The 25,359-nt window shown below is 40.6% G+C and overlaps 1 protein-coding gene across 1 annotated transcript in view; it reads right to left on the minus strand.

The window, feature by feature from the left end:
* LOC122806047 (complement receptor type 2-like) overlaps nt 1-23,917 on the minus strand; it is a 63,361-nt gene extending 39,444 nt beyond the window's left edge. The window contains exons 1-2 of the mRNA XM_044076287.1: nt 23,842-23,917; nt 793-972 (exon numbers count right to left, since the gene is read on the minus strand). Of these exons, the coding sequence (XP_043932222.1) occupies nt 793-972; nt 23,842-23,908 (247 nt within the window). The 5' untranslated portion in view covers nt 23,909-23,917. The remainder of the gene's footprint in view (nt 1-792; nt 973-23,841) is intronic.
* Nucleotides 23,918-25,359: the final 1,442 nt, after the last annotated feature.

Here is a 25,359-nt window from a genome sequence, read left to right on the forward strand (position 1 = left end):
GGTATTAAAACAGCCAATGTGGTCATAGGCCTAGTATACAGCTATAATACTCATCCTCATGTTTACAGTTCTCTATTACATAGTTTTATCATATTCTTGTAGTTTTGTCAGACTGTGCCCCCAATGAGCATTTTTTTTCCATGTTAAATGTAAACAAGAAAAGATTTTACTATTCTTGTAATATTAAAAAAAACCCCAACATTGGCTATCCCATATAGATTGCATGGGTCACCTTCTATACAGCTAAGCTACAGAGATCAGACAAACCAGATTTAAGCAGACATTAACACCCTCCCCCCAAAAAAGGAAAGGAAAATCAGTGAAGATGCTTCCTAGAAACTACTCAAAAACTGTGTCACCTCTGAAATGCACCTGGCTGACAGTCAAACTTATCAGATGAATAATAACTGCACCATAACATTAATTAGTGGGCTCAGCTATGTTAACCATAAAATCACAGGCTGTAACAGCAGTTTCTACAGCTGGCTGTAACAAAAATTAGGAGTCAGAATTTGACCTAGACCACAATAACAAAATGCTGATAGGAAATGCTCCCTAAAGATTACTTGCTGTGGTTTTCAAGTTAAGGGAAAAAAATCTAGTAGATCATCTATTCATTTGCAAAGCTGAATTCTTATAACAAAATGAAGTTCGCTAAGTACAGCACTCCTTTGAAGCAAGGGAGTTTCAAAATAGAACCTGTAAGCAGGAGATAAAAACTGCATAAGTGTTAAACAAGTTTAATGTTTTCACTGTGCTCCAATATAAAAAATAAACCTGAAAGTAACCAACCTTTGCAATAAGGCAGCGGCTGACTCCAATTCCCCAAGGCAGTACAGTGAATAGTATGCATACCAATCAGATGCTCACTTTTATTGAAACATCTGCAAGTCGCAACTACTCCCAAGGAGGGTACCGAGTCTGACCTGCATTCTCCACCTTTTATTGTCGGAGGGTCATCACAAACAACAGCTAAACAGCAAATGATATAAGCACACTTTAGAGTCATCTTCACTAAACATTTTGCAAAAAAAAAAATACCATACTGTGTGTATTACTATCCATTTGATTTTATGTAGCTATTCTATGGGCTCCTTACTGGAAGCGTCAGACCTGCAAGAGTTGTACAGTGAAGTGCAATTCTAAATGTAAAACAGTTACGCTGAATAGTCACCTCCACTGCATACCATGATGTAAAAGGCCTAAACATGCTTCTGTGTCAAAGTTCACTTCTTGCCTACTCCAGTAAATGCTACAGCACCAAACTAAGAAATATGGACGAATCAGTGGAGCAAGCAGAAATTAAGCTCCTTCATCAATAGCAAGCAGGAAAAGGGAGCAAAGAGCCATCGCACATCCTTTACTGCACCCTGTATTAATAGTGGCAGAATGGGCACTAGAAGGGGCGTAGGCTCACCCATGTGGGGGGAGGGTGGCAGCACAGGATTACTGCAATAAGCAATTTAAGCCTGGTGACCTCCATGTTGCACAAATAGTGAGTCATTTAGTCCGCAGGTTGTGCATGTGCAAACACTTACAAGCACCATCTGAGGGCAGTGACTGCAGGGCTGTCAAAGCTGCTGCAAGGGGATAGTAGTTGGGGCACACTCTGCAGCTGCAGTCTCATTCACAACCTCTTCACTCGCTCCAGGGAAGACTCAGGCAAGTCTGGTATATTTAGCGAATAACAGCAACAGCTGGTGGCAGCTAATGGACAACTATGAAGAGGCAAAACAGAAAAAAAGGATCAAGGAGCATCAAAAATTAAGATTTTATGGCATATCATAAAGTTTTAAAATGTCCTACAAAAACCTATGAGAAAACACAATTGCAATACAGTAAAATGAGAAGTTAGCCAGCTTATTTTTAAAGGTAACTTACAGGCTAAATGATGACACAACCAGCACTAAGGTATAAAACAAAAACAAGTACTGAAGCATAAAACCAAGTTGAATAAGTAGTCAACTTTGTATTAAAACATAAGATGTTAAAATTGTATGAATTATGTATAATAATTGCAGTAATTTATGAAGTTATTATATAAAAGTAGCACTTTGCAGTATAACAGTTAAGTCAACTAAATTAATATCTTTCGGCTTTTCCCGGTTAGGGGTCGCCACACCGGAACTTATACCGCTCTCTAGAAATATGTAGAATGGATCAAGTTGCTGCTTCTAGAATCCAGCCCTTTCCAAAATGCCATGCATGAAGCCAAGGACCTGGTAGACTGGGACTTCACTTGCCTGGAATAATTTTGTTATTGCCTTAGACAACCATCTGGAAATATTCTGTTTTGACACAGGTTGTCACTTCCTACCTTCACAAGAAATGAACAATTGATACAAAGATCTGAAAGATTTTCTTCGGTCAATATGGCGGCATAGTTGACTGTGGACATTAAAGTATGGAGCATCTTTTCTCCCTCATTTCTAAGTTTAAGAAAACTGGGATATAGACAGTTTTGCTTAAAGTAGGAACATGGACACCAATTTACACATAAAAGGATGATTAGTTCTCAGAGAAACCCTATCTCTGTGGAAAATGAGGTAGGTTGACTCACCATAAGAGCTCGCTGCTCAAGTACTCTTTTTGCATAGGTTAAAGCAATTTTTTTTTCATGTTACAAACCTCAAGTTAATTAGATTAGCTGGTTCAAATGGAGCAAGTCAGCTTCTCCAACACAAAATTAAGATCCCAATGAGGGGCCACAAGTTTTCTTGGAAGCCTCTTAAATCTCACTACCTCTTAGCACAAGAAATCTGGACAAGGCCAAATATAATGAAGGGACAAAGCCCCCAAAATAGGGAAAAGGTTAAATATTGACCCTATTAACTAAGTTGCTAGAATATATGGTTTTGTATTACCAAGCATTTTCTGAAGGACACAAAGTCTGAAACTCAATTATTGGTCATTCTTTAGTAAATTTAATTCTCATGGATTTTGCTATAAAACCACAAATTTATGAATAGATCAAAAATATGAGGCCAAAATCTGAACAGTTGAGAAGTATGCCTCTTATGCAAAACCTCTTTCGAAGAGCATTTTGACATGATAATGCATTGGAAGATTAAGCTCCATGGACAGAAATGCTGAAATGGCCAAATAAATCAATCCTGATGGTGAAGAAAGACCACAGGGCAATACCTCACATTTTAAAGCCAGAGTTGTGTAAAATTTTACCATAACATTAGATACCCTTCTCTCTCTTTACACAACTGTACTGTCTTTCCATATTGTAGTTACAGCATTCTTCACCTTAAGCAGAGTATAAAAGCTCAAAAAAAGGCGAGGTGAAAGGCTGGGAAGAGCCTTCAACAAACTCATGCAGGATGGCCATAGCAACACTGCTCTAGCTCTAGAAACAATATCCATTTTACAACGCTTAGCAAAGATACATACTGAAGACCAAGTAGCAGCTTCAAGGATGGAATTTGTATCCAAACCCTTGAATAAAGCATCAGATGAGGCAACAGCCCTAGTGGAATGAGTTATAACAAAGTAGACAGACACTCACCATGAAAACAACAAAAGGAAGGATCATAGATATCCAGGAGGAGATAGTTTGCTTAGAAACAGCCAAACCCAATGTCCTGTGATGAAAAGAAACAAAAAGTTGGGCAGAATTACAAATGGCCTTAGTTTTATGTAAATACCGGAGTTGTCTTGTGCAAAATCAAGGTATGCAGGACCTTCACACTAGCAGACTGAGAACGGAAAAAAAAAAAGGTAGAAAATTGTACAGTCTCATTCAAGGACAACTCATTAACAACCCTGGGCATAAAGGGATTAGTACGAAAAAGACACCCTGCCCCTGTGAAAAAAACAAAAAAACAAAAAGGAAGGATTGCCATAAGGGCCAGAAGCTCAGAAACCCTCTGAGCAGAAGTAAGAGCAAGCAATAAGACAGTCTTCCAGGTATAGTGCTGCAGAGATGATGAACCTGTAGGCTCAAAATTGGCCAGAGTCAATTTCTCTAAAACAAAATTATGGTCCCAAGAAGGAATAGGCTTCCTTGGGGTCATAAGAGGTGAGATGCATTTTAGAAACTGTTTGACCTCAAACAAGAAGCCAGAGGAGGATTCAAGGGGAGACGGGGAGAAGGAGTTGACAAGTGGGCCTTTACAGAATAGGCCAAGCCAGACTAACAACTCACACAATAGGAGAGAACCGGAGGGGCCCCCAGTGAAAAAGGGTCCTGGCTATGAACATGGCACCAAACAGAAAATCATCTCCATTTGCACACAAGACTTTCTGGTTGCCACTAGACCATGCTCTGAAGAAATACACTGCCAAAAGAGTTAGCTGATAACCGATAGCCAAATCCCAGGCTTGAAGAGCCAGTCTGCATAAAAGGCGAGACTTTGTGCCCCACTGCTTGTTGACATACCACATCACATGGGGTGAAACGCCTGAAGGGTCAGAATCAGAGCTCTCATCTCTGATATTGATGTGGTCTGATTTCTGACTGTGGAGGTAGAGACCATGAACTTTCATATGACCACAGGAAGACTACATCCGTGTCTGAAGCACTGGTGAACAGTTCTCAAGAAGGAAACTGAGGCTGAAAGGGCAGGCCTGGGTTGAGGGTTAGTTGCTGAAGTCGCCACTCAAATTCCCTCTTTCGACAAGGAAGGAGAGGCACTCAAATTCAAAGCGTGGCAATGCTGAATACTGACTTAAGGTATCACTGACGCTTCCAGCTATGCAGTCTGGCAAGAGGGAACACTGGAATAGAAGAGGCCACGAATTCTAGTGCCCAAAGAAACTCCCTGGAAGGAATGGCAGGCAGAGGAAGAAGAGACTAAAAGAAAGCCGTCAAGGACAAGATCTTTAGAGAGACAGAACAGAGGCCAGCATTGGCACTGTCTGAATCTTGCTCCCAGATATACAAGATTCTGTGAGGAAGTCAGGACAGACTTTTGGGATCTGACAATGAACCCCAGACTTTGGAGGAACTCCAAAGCCTGTAATAGGCAATGGAGAGAAGGAGCGTGAAGCAACAGGTTGTCTAGATATGGAAAACTGGAATGCCATGAAGCCTGCAAAAGGCAATCACAGCAGCTAGGCAGTTTCTGAAGGTTACAGGACATTCTGACTGCGGACGATTTGCCCCCGGACATTTTGACCCAACAGAATATAGTCTTTCCAACTTTTGTTAAAAACTAAAAGATGCCTGGTCGGTGCAGTTCGGAGCCCATCATCTAGGTACTGAAACACTCGGGATCCCAGCACTCTCAAATGAGATGCTACTACTGCCACACATTTGGTTGACACCATGGGAGCTTAGGCAAGACCAAATGGCAGTGGTCTGAACTGGTCATGAGTGGCTCCCAGCCAAATGCACAGATATCTTCTAGAGTGCCTGTGCATTTTGATGAGATAGTATGCACTGTGAAGATATATCAAGCACATCCAATCATCCATTCACGGTAGGGGCAAATTGGACTGAACCATGACCATCCAGAATCTTGAATATTTTACAAACTGGTTTAGTTTGCAGAGATCCAGGATGGGTCTGAAGTCTCCTGTTTTCTGTGGCACCAAGAATAATCATGAGTGGGGAGTGGGTTCTGCAGCCTGTTTGCTCTGAGGAGACCTTCTGTTGGACTCTTCCTAGCAACTTTTCTATTTCCAATGCTGCTGCTTCCCTCTGAGTGGATCATCAGGTATTTTTCTCATTTTTGTAGGGGGAATTTGGGAAAATGGTGTGATGTAACATGGATACCCACACTCTTTGGTGCAGAGAAGCATCCCCCCCCCAAAAAAAACTGCCTCCACAGAGCAACAGTTTGGTACGGTTTTGTCCAACAGGAGTTCTGTGGGCCATCTCTGCTGCAGGGGCAGCAGCTTCTGTCAAAGTTCCTCCCTCTGTCTTTGGGAGAAATATCTCTTCATGAGTCTTGAAAAGGAGCCTGGAATTTGCAGTTGATTCTGGGAAAAGGGCCTTTGAGGGGGTAGAAAAATGTATTCCTGTGGCAGACTAGGTCTTTCCCTCTTGCTCACATTTGGACAGCATATCTTTTACTTTTGGGCCAAATATGAAGATCCATTAAATGGGACATTGATGAATGAATTTTATTTGACATCTGTTAGTTTGACTGGGCAAAGCCCTTTTACAGCAGAGATGTGAGGAGAAAAGCTCCAATAGTACATTACTTAAACATTATATAAGACAGTTGTTGCAAAAGAAAAAACAATGAGTACATAAGACTAACCATACATGCTAGCTCAGTTTTTACATAAGTAACAGACTACAGAAAGTAATCCAAGAACAAGTAATTCTGAGAAAAAGCATTAGAGACAAAATCACCATAATGGGCATGTACATAAATGTTGTAGATAATAAAATATGGACAGTTATAAATACAATTAGGAAGATATATACACCAAGAGCTCCAAAAATCACAAACAGTGAAGAGAAACAGAAATATAAAAAAATAACACAAAGCAAAGAATAGCCGAGGAGAAAGGTAATAAGGTACAAACTTGAAGCAAGTATTAGAGAAACGGAGGAAATAAGTATTTGGAGTAAATACTAGTGGGAAAAAAACAGGTAGCAAGCCAGTGAAAGGACTAGTGTGGTAGTATATGAGAGAGCAGCAGTCTATTAGTAGAGGAAGATAGCTTATGTTGGGTCTTGACAGAGACATGACCATGATTTGCGGAGGCAATCTTTAATTGCTGTTTTAAAGGTGTTGGAGTTAGTGATACATATGACATTATGAGATTATTCCATGTATTTGCTACGGAATAGGTGTAATTTGCCAATATATTTATTGGGCATATTGACTTGCAGTAGGTTCTGTTGAGAGTTACGGAGAGAGCGACTGGAAGTATAGGACTGGATGAGAGTGGAGAGAGTGGGACAGGATGATGGTTTATGTAAAACTGAACAAGCCATTACTAGGATTTGGTGATGAAATTCTAGCCACTGTAGATTTCTTAGGGCGATGCAGTGGTGGGTGCGGTAAAGTAGGTTGGAGGCAAATCGTGCACTTTTGTTATAGGCAAGTTCTAGTTTAGTGAGATTAGATTGGAGGTGTGTGAGAATAGGGGCTTTTTGATGGGTCTTTTTAATGCACTATTCCGTGTGTAGATTGAATTTAAGAAGGTCATCGATAACACCTAGGAGTTTAGTGTAGGGTTCAGTTGAGATGATAGTATTATTCAGGGAGAGACAGAAAAAGGAAGTTTTGTGATGCTGAAGGGTAGTAGGGAGAAATAAGAGAAGTTTAGTTTTCTTTGGGTTTAGTAGCAATTGGTAGGAAGTAAACCATCTTTCGACAGAGTGGAGGGATTCTTGGGTGATGGTATGAAGGTGTGCAATATTGTCAGAGCAGGAGATGATTGTGGAATCATTAGCATATTGAATAATGGTAGAGTGTGGACAAGAGTGGAGGTCATTAATAAAAATGTTGAAAAGTAGGGTACCAAGGATGGAGCCTTGGATCACCCCAGTTTGCACTGGTAGAAAGGGAGAGAAATTAGATTGCCATTTCACAGCCTGGAATCTATTTGAAAGGTAGCTGGAGAACCAAGATATTGCAGAGTTAGAGAGGGTAAGAGAAACAAGCTTGGATAGTACTACTCTGAGAAACAGCATCAAAGGCTTTGGATAGATCAAGAAACAGGCAGGAAACTAATTTATTGTTATCACGAGATTTTGCAGTAGTTTTTGTGAAGGAAATTAGAGCAGTAGCAGTACTGCGTTTTGGGTGAAAACCATGTTGTGTGTTGGTAAAGAGATTTTCTTGGAGAATATGATCAAGAAGCTGTTTGTGGATACATTTTTCAAGTATTTTAGACAGGGAAGATGAGATGGAAATAGGTCTGAAATTAGAGGGGTCTGTTGCATTGCCACCTTTATGCAGTGGTGTGACAGATCTACTGATTAGTATAGAGATAGGGAAAGCGATAGAATTAGCAGCCAGTTTTAGGAACTGAGGAGGTAAGTTGTCAAACTGATGGAGAGTATGTTTTAAGTTTGGACAGAAGTGATTTGATTTAGGATGTGGGGACAGGTTTAAGAGAAAAAGTGGGAGAACTGGTAGTAATTGGTGGTGTACGGTTTGTAATAGTATCAGTTTTGGTAAGGTTGCAGATGGAGTCTATGAAGAAGGAATTTAGAAGTGTAGCTGTATCAGAGGGAGAGCTGTTTGGGCAGGGATTAGGGGAATATGGGCACCCAGGATGCAACAACTTATTTACAGATTGTCAGAATTTCTGGGGGTTGGTGTGTGGATCAAGTGGTTTCCGAAAATTTTTTTTTGTCAAGGATGACCTTTTTTGGTTAAATTGCAGAGCTCTCTACAGGTATAAAGATCAGAAGTGGATTTGTTCCATTTTTTTCCATGCACTTTCTCTTACTCATTCGGTTTGGGTTTTGATACTTAGTTACTTGATAGGGGCCAGGGAGTTAAGTGTGTCTAGGAAAATGTTGGTAAAGGTAAGGACAACATTCTCTAGGGGGTGACATTGGAGGAAGGACCAGTTAACTGAAGAGAGCAGGCTGTTGAAAGCGTCAGGATTAAAGTTTGAGAGTTTACATCAGTCTTTGTTTTGTTGGGGTTTGTGTAGTGGCAGAGTGTGTCTAATTATGCAGGTGGGATGGTGATCACTAAGTGTGTCAAGTAGAGTGGAGGGGTTATGGTACAAGACTGGGATTGGAGGCAAGGACCCAGTCAAAGTGGAGCTAGAGAGTTGCTTTGTTTAGTCTGGATTGAAATCAGCTGGGAGAAGCCGAAGAGGTTAATGGAGGAGTTTGGGCTGTCGGTGGTTAGGGCATTCCAGTCAATGTTTATATCTCAAAAGACAACTGTTTCATAGGTGATATTTTTGGAGATCCAATAGTGAAAGTGCTCTAAAATGGGGATGTTATTTCCAGGGGGAATATAAATGGAAGAAATAGCTATTCTCTTGTGAGTGTTTGCCAGTTGGCTATGAGGATTTCAGCTGGATGAAAATCTGCGGGAGTGATTGTGAGAGAGTGAAGGGTGAGCTGGTTAGAATAGATGATAGCAACAGCTCCACCTTTCTTTTATTCAGTCATGCTTAAGGATGTTATAACTAGGAAGTATTTCAGTATCAGCTATATGAGGTTTGAGCCAGGTTTTAGAGGCAAAAAATATCAGGGGTGTGAAGACACCCAGGCATGGAAACGGGAGATTTTATTCATGACACTTTGAATGTGAATAGACAGTATAGTTAGGTTCTTAGTGGATGTGGGAAGTATTAGTTGTGGTGTTATAGAGGTGTGAAGGATAGGCTGGCAGACAGGAGCAGTGGTTGGGTCCAGGGCTTGGGTGTATGTCGTCAGATTGCAGCAGGTTGAATATGAGTTTTCTGAGGCAAGTAAAAAGGTTATTCTGGGGATGGTGTCTTGTTTTGGTTTTGAGAGGAGATATAGGGACAGAGATGGTGCTATAGGAGAAGGAATGGATGTGAGAGTGGTTGGCTGGGGAAAAGTACTAGTAGGTGAGGAGTGTGTTTGAGGGGGAGTGCCCTCATAAGAGGTTATTGTGGCAGCCAGAAAGAGAATGGCTGTAGTGAAGAAAATGAAGGCATTTGTATTAAGTGGACTAGGAACTGACAATGTGGGTGTTTGGGGATAAGACAAAGGTTTTAAAAAGTGGATGTATTTGACACTAGTGGATGGGAGAGAATTGGGTATCAGAATGAAATGTGGTTGGTTGCTGGACATAAGAAGGAAGTGATTGTTGATCGAACAGTGCTGGGAGAAGCTGCACAGTGGAAACAGTGTGTGGTTAAAGGAATAAGAGTATAAAGCAAATTAAGTGGGGTAGGGGAGCGAAGTGAGCCCGAGTGTAGTGAGGGCGAACTGAGCAGGTAGAACCAGGTATCTGAAAGCTAGGAAAAACTACAGAAACAATCAGTGAAAGGTAAGGAGTTGAACCATAATGGAATGACAGTGTCAGAAAAGCAGTGGTCTGAAGGGGGAAAGGGGAAAAACAGGTACAAAAAGCAAATTAGATGCATAACACAAAGTAGATTATGGTTAGAAATTAGATTGGTATAGCGAGACAGGGAATATGGCAAGGGGTTAAATTAAAGTAAGAGTGAAATCAGGAGAGATAAAGGAGTAAGTAGTGAAGGACAGAGTAGAAAGAAGAGACATGCAGTTAATATAGACAGATGAAGCAGAAGAAAATAATAGGGTGGTGGTGATATGTTATTGCAAAACAGACCACAGAGAGAGAAGAGGAGGCTAAGAGAAAAAAAGAAAAAATGTATAGACATTAAGGAAAAAGACATTTGACAAATGGGGGGGGGGGGGCTCTGATGGTGTGCTTAATTAGCAGAAGACTTTAAGGGCTCTGCAAAATCACAAAGACACATCCAGGCATGTCTTCTGATGGCTATGCCTGAACCCGCCGCCCACAGGGTACCTTCCGCTGTATGGGAAATAAAGTCTCATGGACGCCATTAGCTATAGATTGAAGGGTAGTCCGTTGCAAAGAGACTATTCTGATCCTCCACAGATCTAGACAGAGATTTGGAGAGCTCCTTATGCAAACCTTTTTGCAGTCTCATGAAATCTGCCAAATAATTCAATGACCACAGAGCAAAGAATATATGGACTTACCAAATCTGTCCAAGGCCCTAGATTCTCTGTTAGTGGGTGGACAGAAGAGCTCTGCAAGGTCTTTCTTCATGACTGCTGCCACAACCCAAGGCATCAACTGGGACCCCCTTGCTCTAATATTTCCTGTCCTTGGGGGGAGTTAGAATTTTATCTGGGTACTTGGGGATAGGTTCCACAGTATCCGGTTCATTCCATGTCCACAAAGAAATAAGTTCATGTGTCACCCAAGTAGTAGCTGGGCCAGTCCCGAAAGCCTCCAGGAAGACAAACTCCTCTGGGGAATCTGAGCTCTGAGGAATTTCCCAATCACCATATCCACTTCAGTTTAGGACAAACTCCTGGAAGACCCAAGACAGAAGGTAGTAGATGGTCTAGAGTGCTTGACTCCTGCAAAAAAGGGGAGAAGGGAGTACAGAAGTTTTCAGATCCAGAAAAGAATGAGGTGACTGGATCCAAAGCAAACTATTTCAGAGCAGTAGGATCCAAAGGGGCCGGATCAATCTTTTTTGACACAGGTGGCTCTGAGGAAGGAGCAGAGGACATTGTAGGATCCGGAGATCTCTTTCTAGAGTCTTTGTCCCAGAGAGCCAAGTTGGGCTTCTCTTTCTCATATTTCTTTGAGGGGATTTGAGCCCCATCAAAAATAGAGGAGGAAAAAGAGGAAGGAAGACCCTTCAAAGCAAGTTTCTTCCATAAGTCTGAGTGCCCTGGAGTAAAAGCAGTCACAAATGATATAGTCTGCATGTAAATATGCAGTATCCTTCAGTAGACTCATTCCCTGTGGGCATCCGAATTAGGAATTGCGTCCATGGGTGATGCATTTCTTGAATCAGCCATCCTGGCACACCTAAAGAAAGAAAGGAAAAAAAAACACCATAAAAGAAAAGTTAGAAGAAATAATTTTAAAAGGATGGGAAATGCCACCATCAACAGTAGACAAGAATACCCTGAAAGGGGTAGGAAGAAGATAGAAAGAAAAGGCAAAGCACCAACAAATAGTACTGGACTGAAATACAGAATTCTAAGTAAAAATCTCAGAGTCTAGTGGGAGAAAATTGCTAGAAAAAAGTGAGAAAGGTGACAGAAAAAAAAAAAAACAGTACATGGCCTATTTGAAGGGATAATTTAAAGAATGCACTGTTAACTTAAAAAACACCAATAGCTTGAGCATGACAGGATCCACGGCTGTAGCGATATGGTGGCAAATGAGATCCAAGTTATGTTAGGCTGGCAGGGCTTTATGGGTAAAGGGAGGAAGAGTTTTTGGATCCAAGGATCTGGAAGCAGCAGCCAAGTCAGATCGGAGACCCATCAGTTGAGGAATGAATAAAAATGACATCAGATCCCAAGAATCTAAAGTGATTGGCTGCCAGTTTAGAAAACAAACAGAGGGACAGCCGAAGGGACAAAAGATCCTGGCCAAGGGTTGGGAGGGCAAAATGTCCAAGAGACAGGCATGTCAGATGAAGAAGGCTTCTGGGCAACAGCAGACTGAGAAAACTGAGTAGAAGGAGCTTGGCTACCCATCCTTTCTGCCTTGAGAGGCCTGACAAGGCGAACTATGGACAAAAAGCAGACCTAGTAGGATAGTTCCTCTGGACCTTGGGGACGAAGGACACAAAAAATGTTTAAGGTCCTGCAAAGCTTTACCTTTCTCTTGGAGACAAATATCAATAGCAGTCTCAGAGTTATTAACCAAAGGAACATCCAGCAACTTGTCCTTAACGTCTTCAAGTAATGACTGCAGATGAAGCCAAGAGTAATGCCTCATGACAGATCCAAAGGCAGCAGCTCTGGAAGAGGCATCAGCAGCATCACAGCTGCACTTGATAAAGTGCCGAGCCACCCAACAGGTAGAACCCAAAACAGAGAACAGAGAACTTTCCTTCAGAATCAGCAAGGTCAGAAGTAACTTGACAAGCATGGGCAATCAAGGCCATGTGGGTCTGGTAATTAGTGGCCCTAAAGGCCAAGGTGGCTGCAGTACAGACCTTTTCTCCAATCCACTCCATATAGCATTACTATCCTTATCTGAAGGTAGGTGCTTGGCAGAAGGAAAAAAAAAAACTTAGGCTTGTCAGAGGCAACAGAGACCACAAACAGATCAGCAGAAGTACACTAAACAGGAACTGGTGATGGTCAGAAACCTTGCAGAACCTGTCAGGCATTTTTAGGAGCAGGGGCTGAGAATCAGGAGTCTTAAAGGCAGCTATAAAGGTGTCCAACAAAGCGGTCAAACACAAGAGGCACTGCAGAAAGTTTAGGCATGTCCACCTGAAGCAGCTCATGAATGTCAGACACCCGAGAAAAATCCTATTTAAAATATTCTACCCTTCTGGCTACTGTGGCCAATGGAGAATTAGGCCTAATTGATTAGTCTCCAGAGCCATAAATCAAGGAAGAAGGCATCTGGGGAGAGTAGGAAAGACCCTTCATCTGACTAAATCCTCATCCAAGGAATCAGGTTCCCTAGGTCTTCAGAAGGGGTTGAAGTGCAAGAGGCAATAGGCACATAAATCCCTTGGGGAGGCTTCAGAGCAGTTAGCTCAATGAACAGACCCTTGGTAAACTCCTGCCATTCCCTTTGAGGATCCTTTGGACATACAGAAGAATGTTTAGTCTTCTTTTTTCCTAGCAGGGATGCCAGCCCTAACCAACACTGGAGGTACTGACCCCTGACAAGACTGAATCACAGTACCTGCAACCTCTTCTCTGACCAGAATCTGCAGAATCCTTCGTGTCCTCCAGGATGATCAAAACAGGTTCCCCCTCGATGTCCAGAGCAGATGCCTGCAAAGTCAGAGGATGTGCAAAAGGAAGGATCCATGCTGACCTCTGACAGGATCATGGCAGAGAAATCTGAAGTAGGCAGTGGACAGCATACAAAGCTGTTGCCTGCTTCTAAAGAGATGTCTGGTGGTGGCTGGACAGCCAAAGAATCTGGCCAATAATTCTTGGCCTTCTTCTTGCTTAATGGTATAAGCTCGAAGTTAATAGACTCTGCCATGCACCCCTGGGCTGTTTAATTCTCTGGTGTGCCTATGTCTTAAGTGGTAATTTAATAAAGATATTAGAACTGTATTTAATATATCAGTAATATATGCCCATTACCTTACTTCTACTGAAAGAATATTTACTGCGTCTTTATGTAGCCCTACACAGTTTTAATTTTTATATAGAACTGACAAAAAACTAATATTTAAATTAACACTACATAAAGCAGTTACTACTTGCAGAGCAGGAGCATTTTCACCGTTTTGGTTACTGAATTTTTATCTAGACTCAGCGCATTGTACTTCTGCAGAATAAAGGGTTATTGTATTTATACTAGAACCTCACAGGCTATACTAAGCCATTGGGTTTGAGGATCTACATCATGATTTTGCTTGCTGATTCAATGCGTTACTAACGGATAAGCAGTCATTTACAGCCAAGCTCCACAGTACAGAGAAAAAAAAAAAACACTGAACCCATTCAGTAGTTTTCAACTACCGTATTTCTCCGTAAGTAAGACCTAATCAGAGAATAAGGCCTAGCATGGTTTTCCAGGGTGGTCATAATATAAGCCCTACCCTAAAAATAAGCCCCAGTTAAGATAGTCAACACCACACGATGGACGTGTTAAATTATAAAATATTGACACCTGTTGACTGAGGTTATCTTACTCTGCTCACCATTTTCAGACCACACACCAAACAACTTCTTTTTGCAGAAAGTCGTTAAGATTCTTTCCCCGGTAGTCCTCCATGATTCGTACTCCAACCCTAATCCTCACTCGCACTTGAGGTTTGAGATCCTTGGCCCATAAACCCTGGCAAGTGTACTGTGATTGGTCAAAGTACAGACAATGCACGTAAAACGTTTGCATTTGATAACGAACGGGTGTGGTTGTGTCTTCTTAACTGTCACCATTTTTGTTGCCACTTCTGTCTCGTAAGTCTTCAATCAACTATCCCAGACAAGATGAGTGCAAAAAGAAAGCTATTCCATTGAGTACAAGAAAGGATTCGTGGAGGACTCCCGGGAAAATAATCTGATGGCTTTCTGCAAAGAGAAGTTGTTGGATCTCTGAATGGTCCAAAAATGGCAAGTAGAGTATGATAACCTTAGTCAACAGGTGGATGAGGGAAATGCTAAGAAGTACAAGTGTGGATCAGGTCAGCAACCATTACTTCCCGAGCTGGAAGACATCTGTGAATGGATTGCTAACAGGAGAGCAAAGGCTTTGTGGTGTCATTGCAAGGGCAAATGCTTGAATATCAGCCGTACGCACAACCAGTTAGAAATATCACCAAAAGAATTCAAAGCATCACAACATTGGCTGGATGGCTTCCTTCAGCGATATGAACTGTCTCTAAGAAGATGGACAACACTGCTCAAGCTGGAAGATGCTGAAGTTATTAAACGTGCACTTGCATTAAAGTCCTTTGTTGATGGCATTGACTTTTCTAAATCAAGCTCTCAAACATGATTGCTATGGATAAAACTGCAGTATTTATGGGCCAATGATCTCAAACAATTGATCAATCTACATTCCCTCCACTGGTTACGAAAGTGCACGTGTTACCTGTATTGTGGCAATTTGTCTAGATGGAAAGAAAACCCCACCTCTAATCATTAGTAAAGGCAAGAAAGATAAGATTGAAAGTATTTCAGGCATTTACAAGATTGAAACAGACGAAGCCTGGTGCACACGAGCAGTTATAAGGAAGTGGGTGGATGTAATGCTGCCACTTGTTTTGCGAGGTGGTGAAAGAGGTCTGCTAGTCTGGGATTCAGCCAGCACTCACTGCGCTAAAGACATGAAGAACTTTCTTGCACAGAGAATAGGTCAAATAATGATTCCCGCAGGAATGACTGCCCATCTCCAGACTCTTGATATTGCAATAAACAAGCCATTCAAGGACCATTTGCACACTGAACTCAATGACTCCATTGAAAATAGAATGGAGAGAAATCAGCATGGAAACTTTGTGAAGCCTAGCCTACAAGAGGTCGTGACTTGGGTGAAGAATTCATGGGATAAAATCAGCGACAGCTGTGTTGCCAATACTCTACCAGCAGGCTACATGGACAAGCTGTACTCATTTAAGGAGAGCTCTATTGCTGGGCATGACAGACTGGGGCCAATGGTTCTACAGGAAATGGAGTTGCAAGAAATTCAGGCCAGAATTCGGGGGTTGGAGACTTATGACAATGTTCCAGAAGAAGATGACATGACTGTATTTGAATAACTTTTCCGTTATCAGGGCAACAGAATGGATTGCTTCTGCTTTCAGCTGCCAGCAAGCTAGTCAGTTTTTTGACTATTATATTAAGGTAACGTTTCATTATCAAGGGGTAATTACAAAGTCTACCCCTAATGGGTGAACAAGCATTTAGTGCTCAGTTGTCCTGTCCTTTGTGCTAATTTTTTTAGTGCTTGAGCTGCTACTGTATTTCCCCGAAAATAAGATCGGGTCTTATACTTTTTCCCCCACCGAAATACACATTAGGGCTCATCAGGGGATGCCTTCTTTACTCCCTCCAATACCACAATCATCATTTATTCATGTACACAAATTGACATTTATTTGGTACTGTTCCGTTATTGGGCAAAAGTTCTAGCATTAACAGTTGTGTGAAAATTCGGCATAAACAGTGCAAACAACATATATATAACACTAGTTCCCAGACTTCATTTTTATGACTTTCCATCATTCTTCTCTTACGGTTTGGGTGAGGAATAAAGAAAGCATCACCTCTCAGTTATTCACCTGTTTTATTCCCCTCATCCAATACACATGTACTGAGATTTTTCTGCACTTTCTGCCAAGCATGAAATATTGCACTGTGAAAGCCAAGGTGCAGCTATTCTGAACTTGAAATGTTTGTTGCACTGTTTGCATCGCCTTGTAGAGGAACTTTCAGAGGCCCCAGCAGCTTCCTCCAAAATGTTTCTAGAGTCTACCACCTTCCAATATGCCATCAAAGATTACAAGGCCCTCATAGCGAGTCTTGATATTGCCTAGAATAGGTTTATCATACTGGACACAAAAAAAAAATAGCCAAGGCCGACCATCAGGAAATAGTCTATTTTGAAACTGGCTGTTCTTTCTTAGTCCCAACATAAGAAATAAATAGCCAATCAAATTTTCTAAAGGACTTGCTTCTGTCAGAGTACATAGAATCCTCTCTCCCTGGTTCCAAGAGTCAGGAGAGAATAGGAGATTGATGGCTTGATTCAAAGTAAACATTGAGACAACCTTGGACACGAATTAGGGATATGTGCTTAAGGACACCTTGTCCTATGGAAGGCCAGAAAGGGATTCACCCATTATGACAGCTTGCTACTCAGTTACTCTTCTTGTAGATGTCAGAGATAGAGTTTTATATGTAATGGTCATTAAATCTGCTTGATGCGTACGTTCAACTAGAGATGTCGTTAACATTTACAGAATAAAAGTTAAGATCCCAGGAAAGAGCAACCTGCTTGTGGGATGGTCTTGGGTGTTATCACTACTTTCAGAAACTGTTTTACTGAAAAGAATAAACTAAATCATGAATGGCAGACATGCCAAAATGTCTACAAGACATACACCGATAAGAGTACAAAAGGCCAGTAGGATACAAACACACATTTGGGCACAGTGATATATAATCCCTGATGGTGTCTTGCCAATAACCAGAGCGCTAACTAAAAAAAAATCTCTTCCACTTGCACCAATATAAGATTTTCTAGTAGCAGGATTTCTTGACTCTTAGTATCTGCTGCATGTCCTCTGAAATGAAATGTCTAAAAGGCATAGGAATTTAATCATTCTGGCAGTTAGTTGAAGGTGTTTGAGAATGGGGTGTATCAGACTCTCCTTGTCTTGAGTATGTCCAGTTTGTGAGGAAGCTTGTGCTAACTGCTCTTGGCCAAATCCATAAAAAGGAAGTACCAATGTTCTGTGCCAAAAGGGGGTCACCATAATTATTTTTGGAAACTCATTCTGAATCTTCAGAACTGCCCAGGGTATCAGTGGAAAGGGTGGAAATGCATAAAGGAACACTCTTGTCAATGGGAATGAAAAAGCATTTATTTTTCACTATAGTTTGCATGGAGTCCTGGAGTGGAATCTGTTGAATTGTTTGTTTTGAAAGGAGGCAAACAAGTCTGCTTGAAGTGTTTCCCACAACTGGATCAAATCCTGGAAGACACTCTTGTTTAATCTCCATTCAAAGGAGTCTATCCTAGCCCTGCAAAGCTTCTCTGCCACTATGTTTTGCTCTGACTGAATATATAATTTTTGGAGGGTTATACAATGTTGAAGATATACCACCCCAGCAATCACAGCCAGCCAGCATAGAGTGTACAAACTTGTGCCCGCTTGCTTGTTGATTACCACATCACTGTGGTGCTGTTGGTAATCAACTGCAGCAGTCCAGGAGACCATAGATGATGGTATGTTAATGCACTCTGCACAGCTAAAATCTTATGTGTGTGCTTTAGTATTACTAAAATTCCACAGCCTTGCAACTTTACCACCACCGAAACCATTTCCAAGCAAAATCACCATCACCTGTACATGCAGATTCACTTGGAAGTACAGGAGAAAAGAGACCACCTATATTTGCTCTTACTTTTATTCTCCAGTGCAGGCTTTTTTTTTTTTAAACAAAACCAAAGAACGGAATCTGAAATTCCAGAGGATTCGCTTTTTGAGTCCATATTTTTTTAAAATATTCCATTGAATCTTTCTCATGTGCAACCTGAGAGAGGAATCATGAGAATCAGAGATGCCATAAACCCCAAGATTCTGAGAAACTCTGGCCGAAGTTAGAGACTGAGATGAGTATCTGAAGTTTTCAGACAAAAATCCACCTTTCCATGAGTCCTGTGCTGTAGACAGTCCAACATATCTTAGAAAGGCTATCTTGTGTGACAGGCTCAAGGAGGACTTCTGAATGTTTACCTGGGATCCTGGACTGGTCAGAAGAGATTAAACCCATGTTAAGGGATATTGACATTTATTTTTTTATTTATTTATATTTGTTGACCGGGAGAGTCCGACTGGACACCGGTCCGTTTTCAGCAGAGGCCCGGGGAGAAAAGCTCCACATTATGTATTATTTGCATTATACAGTTAAAAAACATAGCATTTAAATATAGACATTAGTCCAGTTAAGGACGCAAGACAAGAATAAAACAGATGTAAAACAGCAGTAGAACATAGTACAATTTTAAAATATGGTGACATACTAAACATGGTTACAAATGTAGTTGAAATTCATCAGTGAACAATTGATACAATCTGTTTTGAGGTACATAACAGCCATTAGGAGAAGACTTCAAAAAAAAGACAGTTGTCTAAATAAGGAAAAAGTGAGTGCTGTTCAGTCTGTAAAGAGCTACAACTGGAGCTAGACAATATGCAAACACCCATGGAGCAGTAGATAACCCAAAGGGTAATGCAAATAACAAAATCTGAGAAATTTCCTTCAGCCTATGATTATGGGAATGTGAATGGAATGCATATTTTAACTCCAATGCTACCATAAAGTTTCCTTAGAGAATGAGAGGTAACTAACTTTGAACGGTCAACATCTTGAATTTTGTTACTTCCACAAAGTTTTATCAAGGAAATATCTACAACTGGTCCCCAAGAAAAAAACGGTTCCATTGGTACCAGAAACTTCTGAAATAGAAGCCTTTGCCTCTGACTTAATTGGGCTGGTTCTAAGACTCCTTGTGTCAGCAAGTACTAAAAAACCAGAGGAAAAGAAAATGTTTGGTTCACGGGGTAGGTAGAAACTCCCTTGAACGGAGGAGGAGTATGTATTAATGCCAACTGTGTCCCTTCTGAACTATCTTTAAGACCAATGAGCGTTACAACTGGCTGTCAAAAGGAAAGGTACAGAGCCAATTGTTGGCACAGGTTTTGAGAGACTGGAGGAGGGGGAGATGGGGGAAGAATGCTCGCACTTATTCTGAAGTTAAAGACTGCCCCTTTTTAGGAAAGGATCCTCATTTCTTCTCGTTTCCCTCATGCCTTCTATGTTCACCAGAGAAGGCAAGGATCGCTTGTTTTGTTTCCAAGCCACAAGAGAGATCTGGGATATTTTTAACGGGAGGGGCCGAAAAACCTTAGAAAATCCCTGAATTAGTTTCCCTCTAATCAAACTGATTGAAGACAGAGTAGCAGACCACTCATCAGGAAGCTTTCAATTATGCACCAAGGCAAATCTCCTCAAAACAGTAGCATAAGCAAATGAGGCAAACCTCCTCAAAACAGCAGCATAAGCAAAGGCCCTAGAGACAGTGTCTGTACAATCACATACTCCTTAAGGCACGTTTAGATACCTGGGAAATACTGAAAACAGAAATGAGACCGGAACTATATTCAGAGGGGTAATTGTAGCCACATCAGTCTATACAAAAAGGCACAAACTTCCATATATGGGTTTGACATTTAAGAATTCTATACATCAAAGCAAAAAAAAAAAATCCTCCTACCAAATCTGTTAAAAATCTTCCTGTCCTTGTCCACAGGTTGGATGATACCAGGAGCCTGTTCCCTACTGGTGAAGATGTACAATTTACGGAGGGTCAGACCCAAGGTGAGAAAAGTGCTTGTTAGTTTCAGAAAATGTAAAAGCCTGCCTGCTTTCTTGAGGATTGAAAGCTGTGAATCAGGGTTGTTATAGACATCATTACATTCTCTATGGCTGGCACTAGAGAAGTTATAGGCATACAGCGAGGCATATCCACTTGTAATAATCATACAATATTCTTAGTTTAGTGGAAATATCCATTTTTTCCAACACCACCTCATTTATCCTGACAATAACCAGAGAAAAAGACATTTCCTCCAGACAAGGATGTTAGGACCAGGCTTCCTCCAAATCAAATATTTTAGGCCTGAGAATATGCGGGCAACAAAGCTTTGTCTATATATCAGAATCATCTGACCAGTTTTCCTCAGGAATATTTTGACTGCCCTGATTTACATGTACTGAATTCAGAGTACCAGGGCTGACAATTTGTTGGATAAGGAAAGAAAATCTTTTCTTATAGACACCATGTATTTTGATGAAAAATGTTAAAATTTTCGGGGTTTCTTTACAGGTATCTTCAGTGGCAGACTTAAAGATGCGTATCTGCCCCATCTAAAGGTCTTTTCTCCCACGCACATCCAGCTGCATTCCTCTGGTAGGTCTCTGTTCTTCAGTAAAGATTGTTCCTCATGCCCGGTTTGGACAACAGAATAGTCGAAGAGGACATGTCTCACTAGTTTGTGGTGACTTAAAGGACTACATCAGAGGAAGCCAGAGATGTCTAGTTTTCTGAGGTACAACTGCTGGCCACTACACAGAGTCACTCACCATCAGCTGAGGCAAAAACTAAACCAGAGGACTCAAAGCTCTCTGGAATTTTTTTTTTTTCCTAAGGACTATGAATATCGGACCACCAGGATTGGGGTAAGTATCCAAGTTGACCAAAAAAGGATGCTTTGGATGTACAAGTCGGTGAGAATATAAGCTCACAAATTCTTTGGACAAACAGTGCACAATTTCCACAGTGTCCCCAAAAACTGAAATGCATAAGCAGCACACTAAATTCTAGTAAGAAACATTTAGAATAAATTTAGTCTGATAGAAAAAAATTGCAAGTAAGATTTCAAAGCAGGAATACAAGCACTGTATCATCCATAGTATTCCCTCCCCAAGTAAAACACCTTCTCACACAAGACTTTCATTTAAATATGGGAACAAAAGTTTACTTAAGCAGTGCATTTCTTCACAAAAATAAGCCTCCAAATTAGCCAAAGCAAAAAAACAGCAGTCCCTGACAAGAAACTTTCAATATTAAAGAAATACCTGGTTTCTTAAAAGGCAAGAACTGCTAAAGAAAAATAAAAGTTTAAAAATTAATACAAATATACCCAATAAATATCAAAGTATGCTAAAGGATCCCCAAAAGGGAAGTGTCTGCAGAGAGGAGCTGAGGTGCCAGCTGCTGCTCTTGTGAAGCCTCTAAGCTGCTTTTCCACAAAGTGGCAAGAAAGTACTGAAGATTTTCCCGCCTCAGGGCTGGCCAATAAGCAACTAGAAGTGTGGGACAGAGAGAGCTTTTGGAAGCTGGGCAGCTGTTGCATCTTGCACAATACACAATCAATACAGCCCAGAGGCTTCTGCAGCAGGGTAATGATTATCACCACCCACTTTCCAAGCTTATGTTGTTGCTGGCACCTCTTAGGCAAAAAAAGTGACAATGCTTACCCTTAAAATAAGTTGCTCTTAAAAATGTTTACATGGACGAGAAAACCTTAATATAATAAATAAACCACCAGTCACAAGCATTTACATTTGAATAAAACTATTTACTAAATATTTCCTTCATACATAACTATGCAAATATTAGAGTACTTGTACAAGGAATAAAAAAACATTTAAAGATGTATAGCATTTTCATAAATAATAGCACTAGTTTCACTCATGCCCACCTTTAAAACAAGAAACCAAACCAGCAACTGTATTCCTTATGTCTAGCTTTTCAAACAATCCACTTTTGCTCTTAAGAACAGATGCTCAAAGTATACATCTGTAAAGCAATGCAGCTACTGATCCTATGGTACTATTAGCCAATTCAGGTTGAACAATTACAGCAACAGAGAGGATCTCCGACTCAGACTTGGTAAAAACCACACACAGAAAAAACCTTATTAGCAGCTCATCACAGTCTCTAAATCAAACCCTGCACAATTAGACTTAACTATGTTTGTGTTCCTCCTACCAGACTATCCATAACAGTAGCACAGACACATTCAGAAACCCACACTTGCAGAAATGAATACACACAAGACATGTAATCATCCACAAATGAGCCCCCAAACACTTGTTCACATTCACAAAAACTCACCCCCTACACACAACCACATGTGCACACGTAGAATCAGCACCCCTATTGACCTTCTCCATACAGTAACCACCCAGAGAAAGGCAGCCATATTGACTTTCCTACAGACTTACACACATCACCACTATAGTTATCCTGTATCACTACTCTCACAGAAGTGAATGTGTGAATGCAGTCAAAGGACTGTATTCATTCACATCCCCTCCCCCTCAGGAAGAAAGGAACATACCACACAGAAGAGAATTTTTCTTAAAAGCTCTGCCAAGCGAGTCTTGGGCTGCAACCAATTGGAGGGGAGAGCACATAGTTCATCAGCCACTTCCCTGGAATGCTAAATTAGCAGGAGGCTTCCCCAGCAAACCACAGTCCATGTTACTGCTACCTCCAGTGGGCAGCTGTAGCAGGAGAGCAGTCAACATTAGAAAAGCTTACCTGAATGCATAAACCTTCAGCTTTGAGGCTTCTGCATTTTCTGAATCCAATGGTATATGCAGCAGTGCAGACCTTTGCATAATGCATGCACAATACCTACAGCAATAATATAAGCATCTCATATTCTACATATACTCTATTTCCAGACACAAAACTTGAGTGCAGACATCACAGATGAGCTTTTGAGAGCAGCCTATTCAATCCACTGCTTTCTGTAACTGCTTCCTGAAAACAAATCAACACTCAAAGGAGATAATTTAGGACAAGGCCTGCTTGTATGGCACAAGAAGCATTCAGATATAAATTCATTTACAAAATAAAAACTTAAAGCAGAAAAAGAACAAAAATGTGCCTTGCTTCCATACCACTCAACTGACCAGATTTTTGTCTTATATTTTCAGTCTGTTCCTTATAAAATGTGCTTTTTCTATCAAATCATTGACTAGTGAAGTCAATAAGGACATACATTTGAGCTTCAGATTTCATGCCCTTCAAAAAAATGCATGCTAAAGCAAAACCTATTATTCTAGCAACTTTCTAAATTAATAAGAGCAATTTTTAAAGTATGTTCTTGATTTTGAACCTTTGTTCCCACCATTATTTTTGGCAATGTCCAGATTTCTTGCACTTAAACATTGATAATTACGCTCGCCTCTCGCACCTTTAGCCAAATGTGTAGTTACACAATATGAACAGAAGTGAAAACTCCTAAACAAAAACTGACTGCAGCACACCTCCATAAACATTAAACTAATGCTTGACATTAGAAAGCTGTTTGACAATTTTAAGCAGAATTCATGAATTTTCATCCTTTACATACCTGGGCAATGTGAAACTGAAGCGCCTTCAAAGATGTACACTGCCTTTTCCCTTCACAATATTTATTGCATTTAATACGGACAATAAAGAGAAGTAAGATATTTACCGTCACATGTTGGGTTTTGTAAACTCCAGCCACCAACTTCACAGACTCGTGTGGGGCTTCCAGTCATAATGTACCTTAAAAACAGAAAGTAATTAATAATGTACAAATTTATTGACTTTTGTTTACAGAGAAAAAGTCCAACTAGGCACAAGTTCCATTTTCAGTAGAAACCTACGGAGAAAAGAGCTGCATAAAAAACATATTTACAATGTGCAACAATAAAAATTAAACATTATAAACATCACTTTGCAGGTAGTATTGAGACAAACAGTAAAGATATTTATCATGTATTTTAGAATTTGTATTTTACATAAATCAAAGCCACGTTAACATGTAATGGCTGAAGAAACAAGAATAATGATTATACAAGTACTGTACCTATATTCATTCTTATAGACATTAATGAGGTAAGAATGTCACCTGAGCAAGAACAGAAAATAGAAGTAGAGAAGGGTATAAGCAAAAATAATCAAGAAAAACATTAGAAAAAGTTCCAATATTAGAGAGGTTGAGATAACAGTAGATGGGCAAGACAATTACGTGGGTAAGAAAGGGGTATTTAGTAGGAGAGGAGGGATATAATTTTATGTCCCACTCTTATTCACACACTCACTACTACCTCCTTTAATCCTCACCCATCTATTCACCTCCTTTGAAAACCCACTAGGCCCATACCTAAACTACCCCAAGAAAGAAACCAACTCTCCAAACTCTCCTCTCCTTTTTATTCATGCTAATAGAACATCCTCATCTAACTACATACTTCCTAAATACCATAACACTACACAAAATACAACAATCAGAACCCCAGGAAAGGTCTACCTCCATACAGCAGATTCCCCAAACTATCTAAGTCTACTACTCTCTTTAAAGGATGGTGGACATCCACCCTAACCCAGGCCCACCAACTCCTATCTCTCTCCTCAACCACAAAAGAATCACCTACTCATGCCCTCTCTAAACCACCAAACTCCCTTTTAATTGCTCATCTTAATATACGTAGCATAAACAAAGTAACAACTCCAAGCTCTAACTGAAATCTACTCCTTTGATATTCTCTGCTTAACAGAAACTTGGTTAAAACCTGTAACCAAAGACAATGAAATCATCCCACCTGTATAAAATATCCTGAGACTAGATTGAGTATCCAAGAAAGGTGGTGGGGGTTGCTATCCTATATAAATCTAGCTTACAATTAACCACTCACGACTGTAAACCACCTAGACTAATGCAGAAATTCTCATCTCCAAACTTGATCTTAATGCCAAATCCATCTATATTATCGGTATATATCTACCACCTGGCAACACTGCCACCATGGAAAACATACTTTGCTGGCTTTCCCAATTCCTGCCCCAAGAAACCACAATCCTAGGCGACAAACATTGACTGGAGCTGCTACTGCAGCAGCCTCCCCACAAACCACATTAACCTATATGGGTATTCCCAAACCATTACCTCCGCCACTAGGATAAATAAATCCAACAAGAAATCAAGCTTATTAGATGGGATTCTCAA

Source organism: Protopterus annectens, chromosome 7.part0 (assembly GCF_019279795.1).
Source record: "Protopterus annectens isolate FY-2018-M chromosome 7.part0, PAN1.0, whole genome shotgun sequence".
In the NCBI taxonomy this organism is placed as follows: Eukaryota; Metazoa; Chordata; order Ceratodontiformes; family Protopteridae; genus Protopterus; species Protopterus annectens.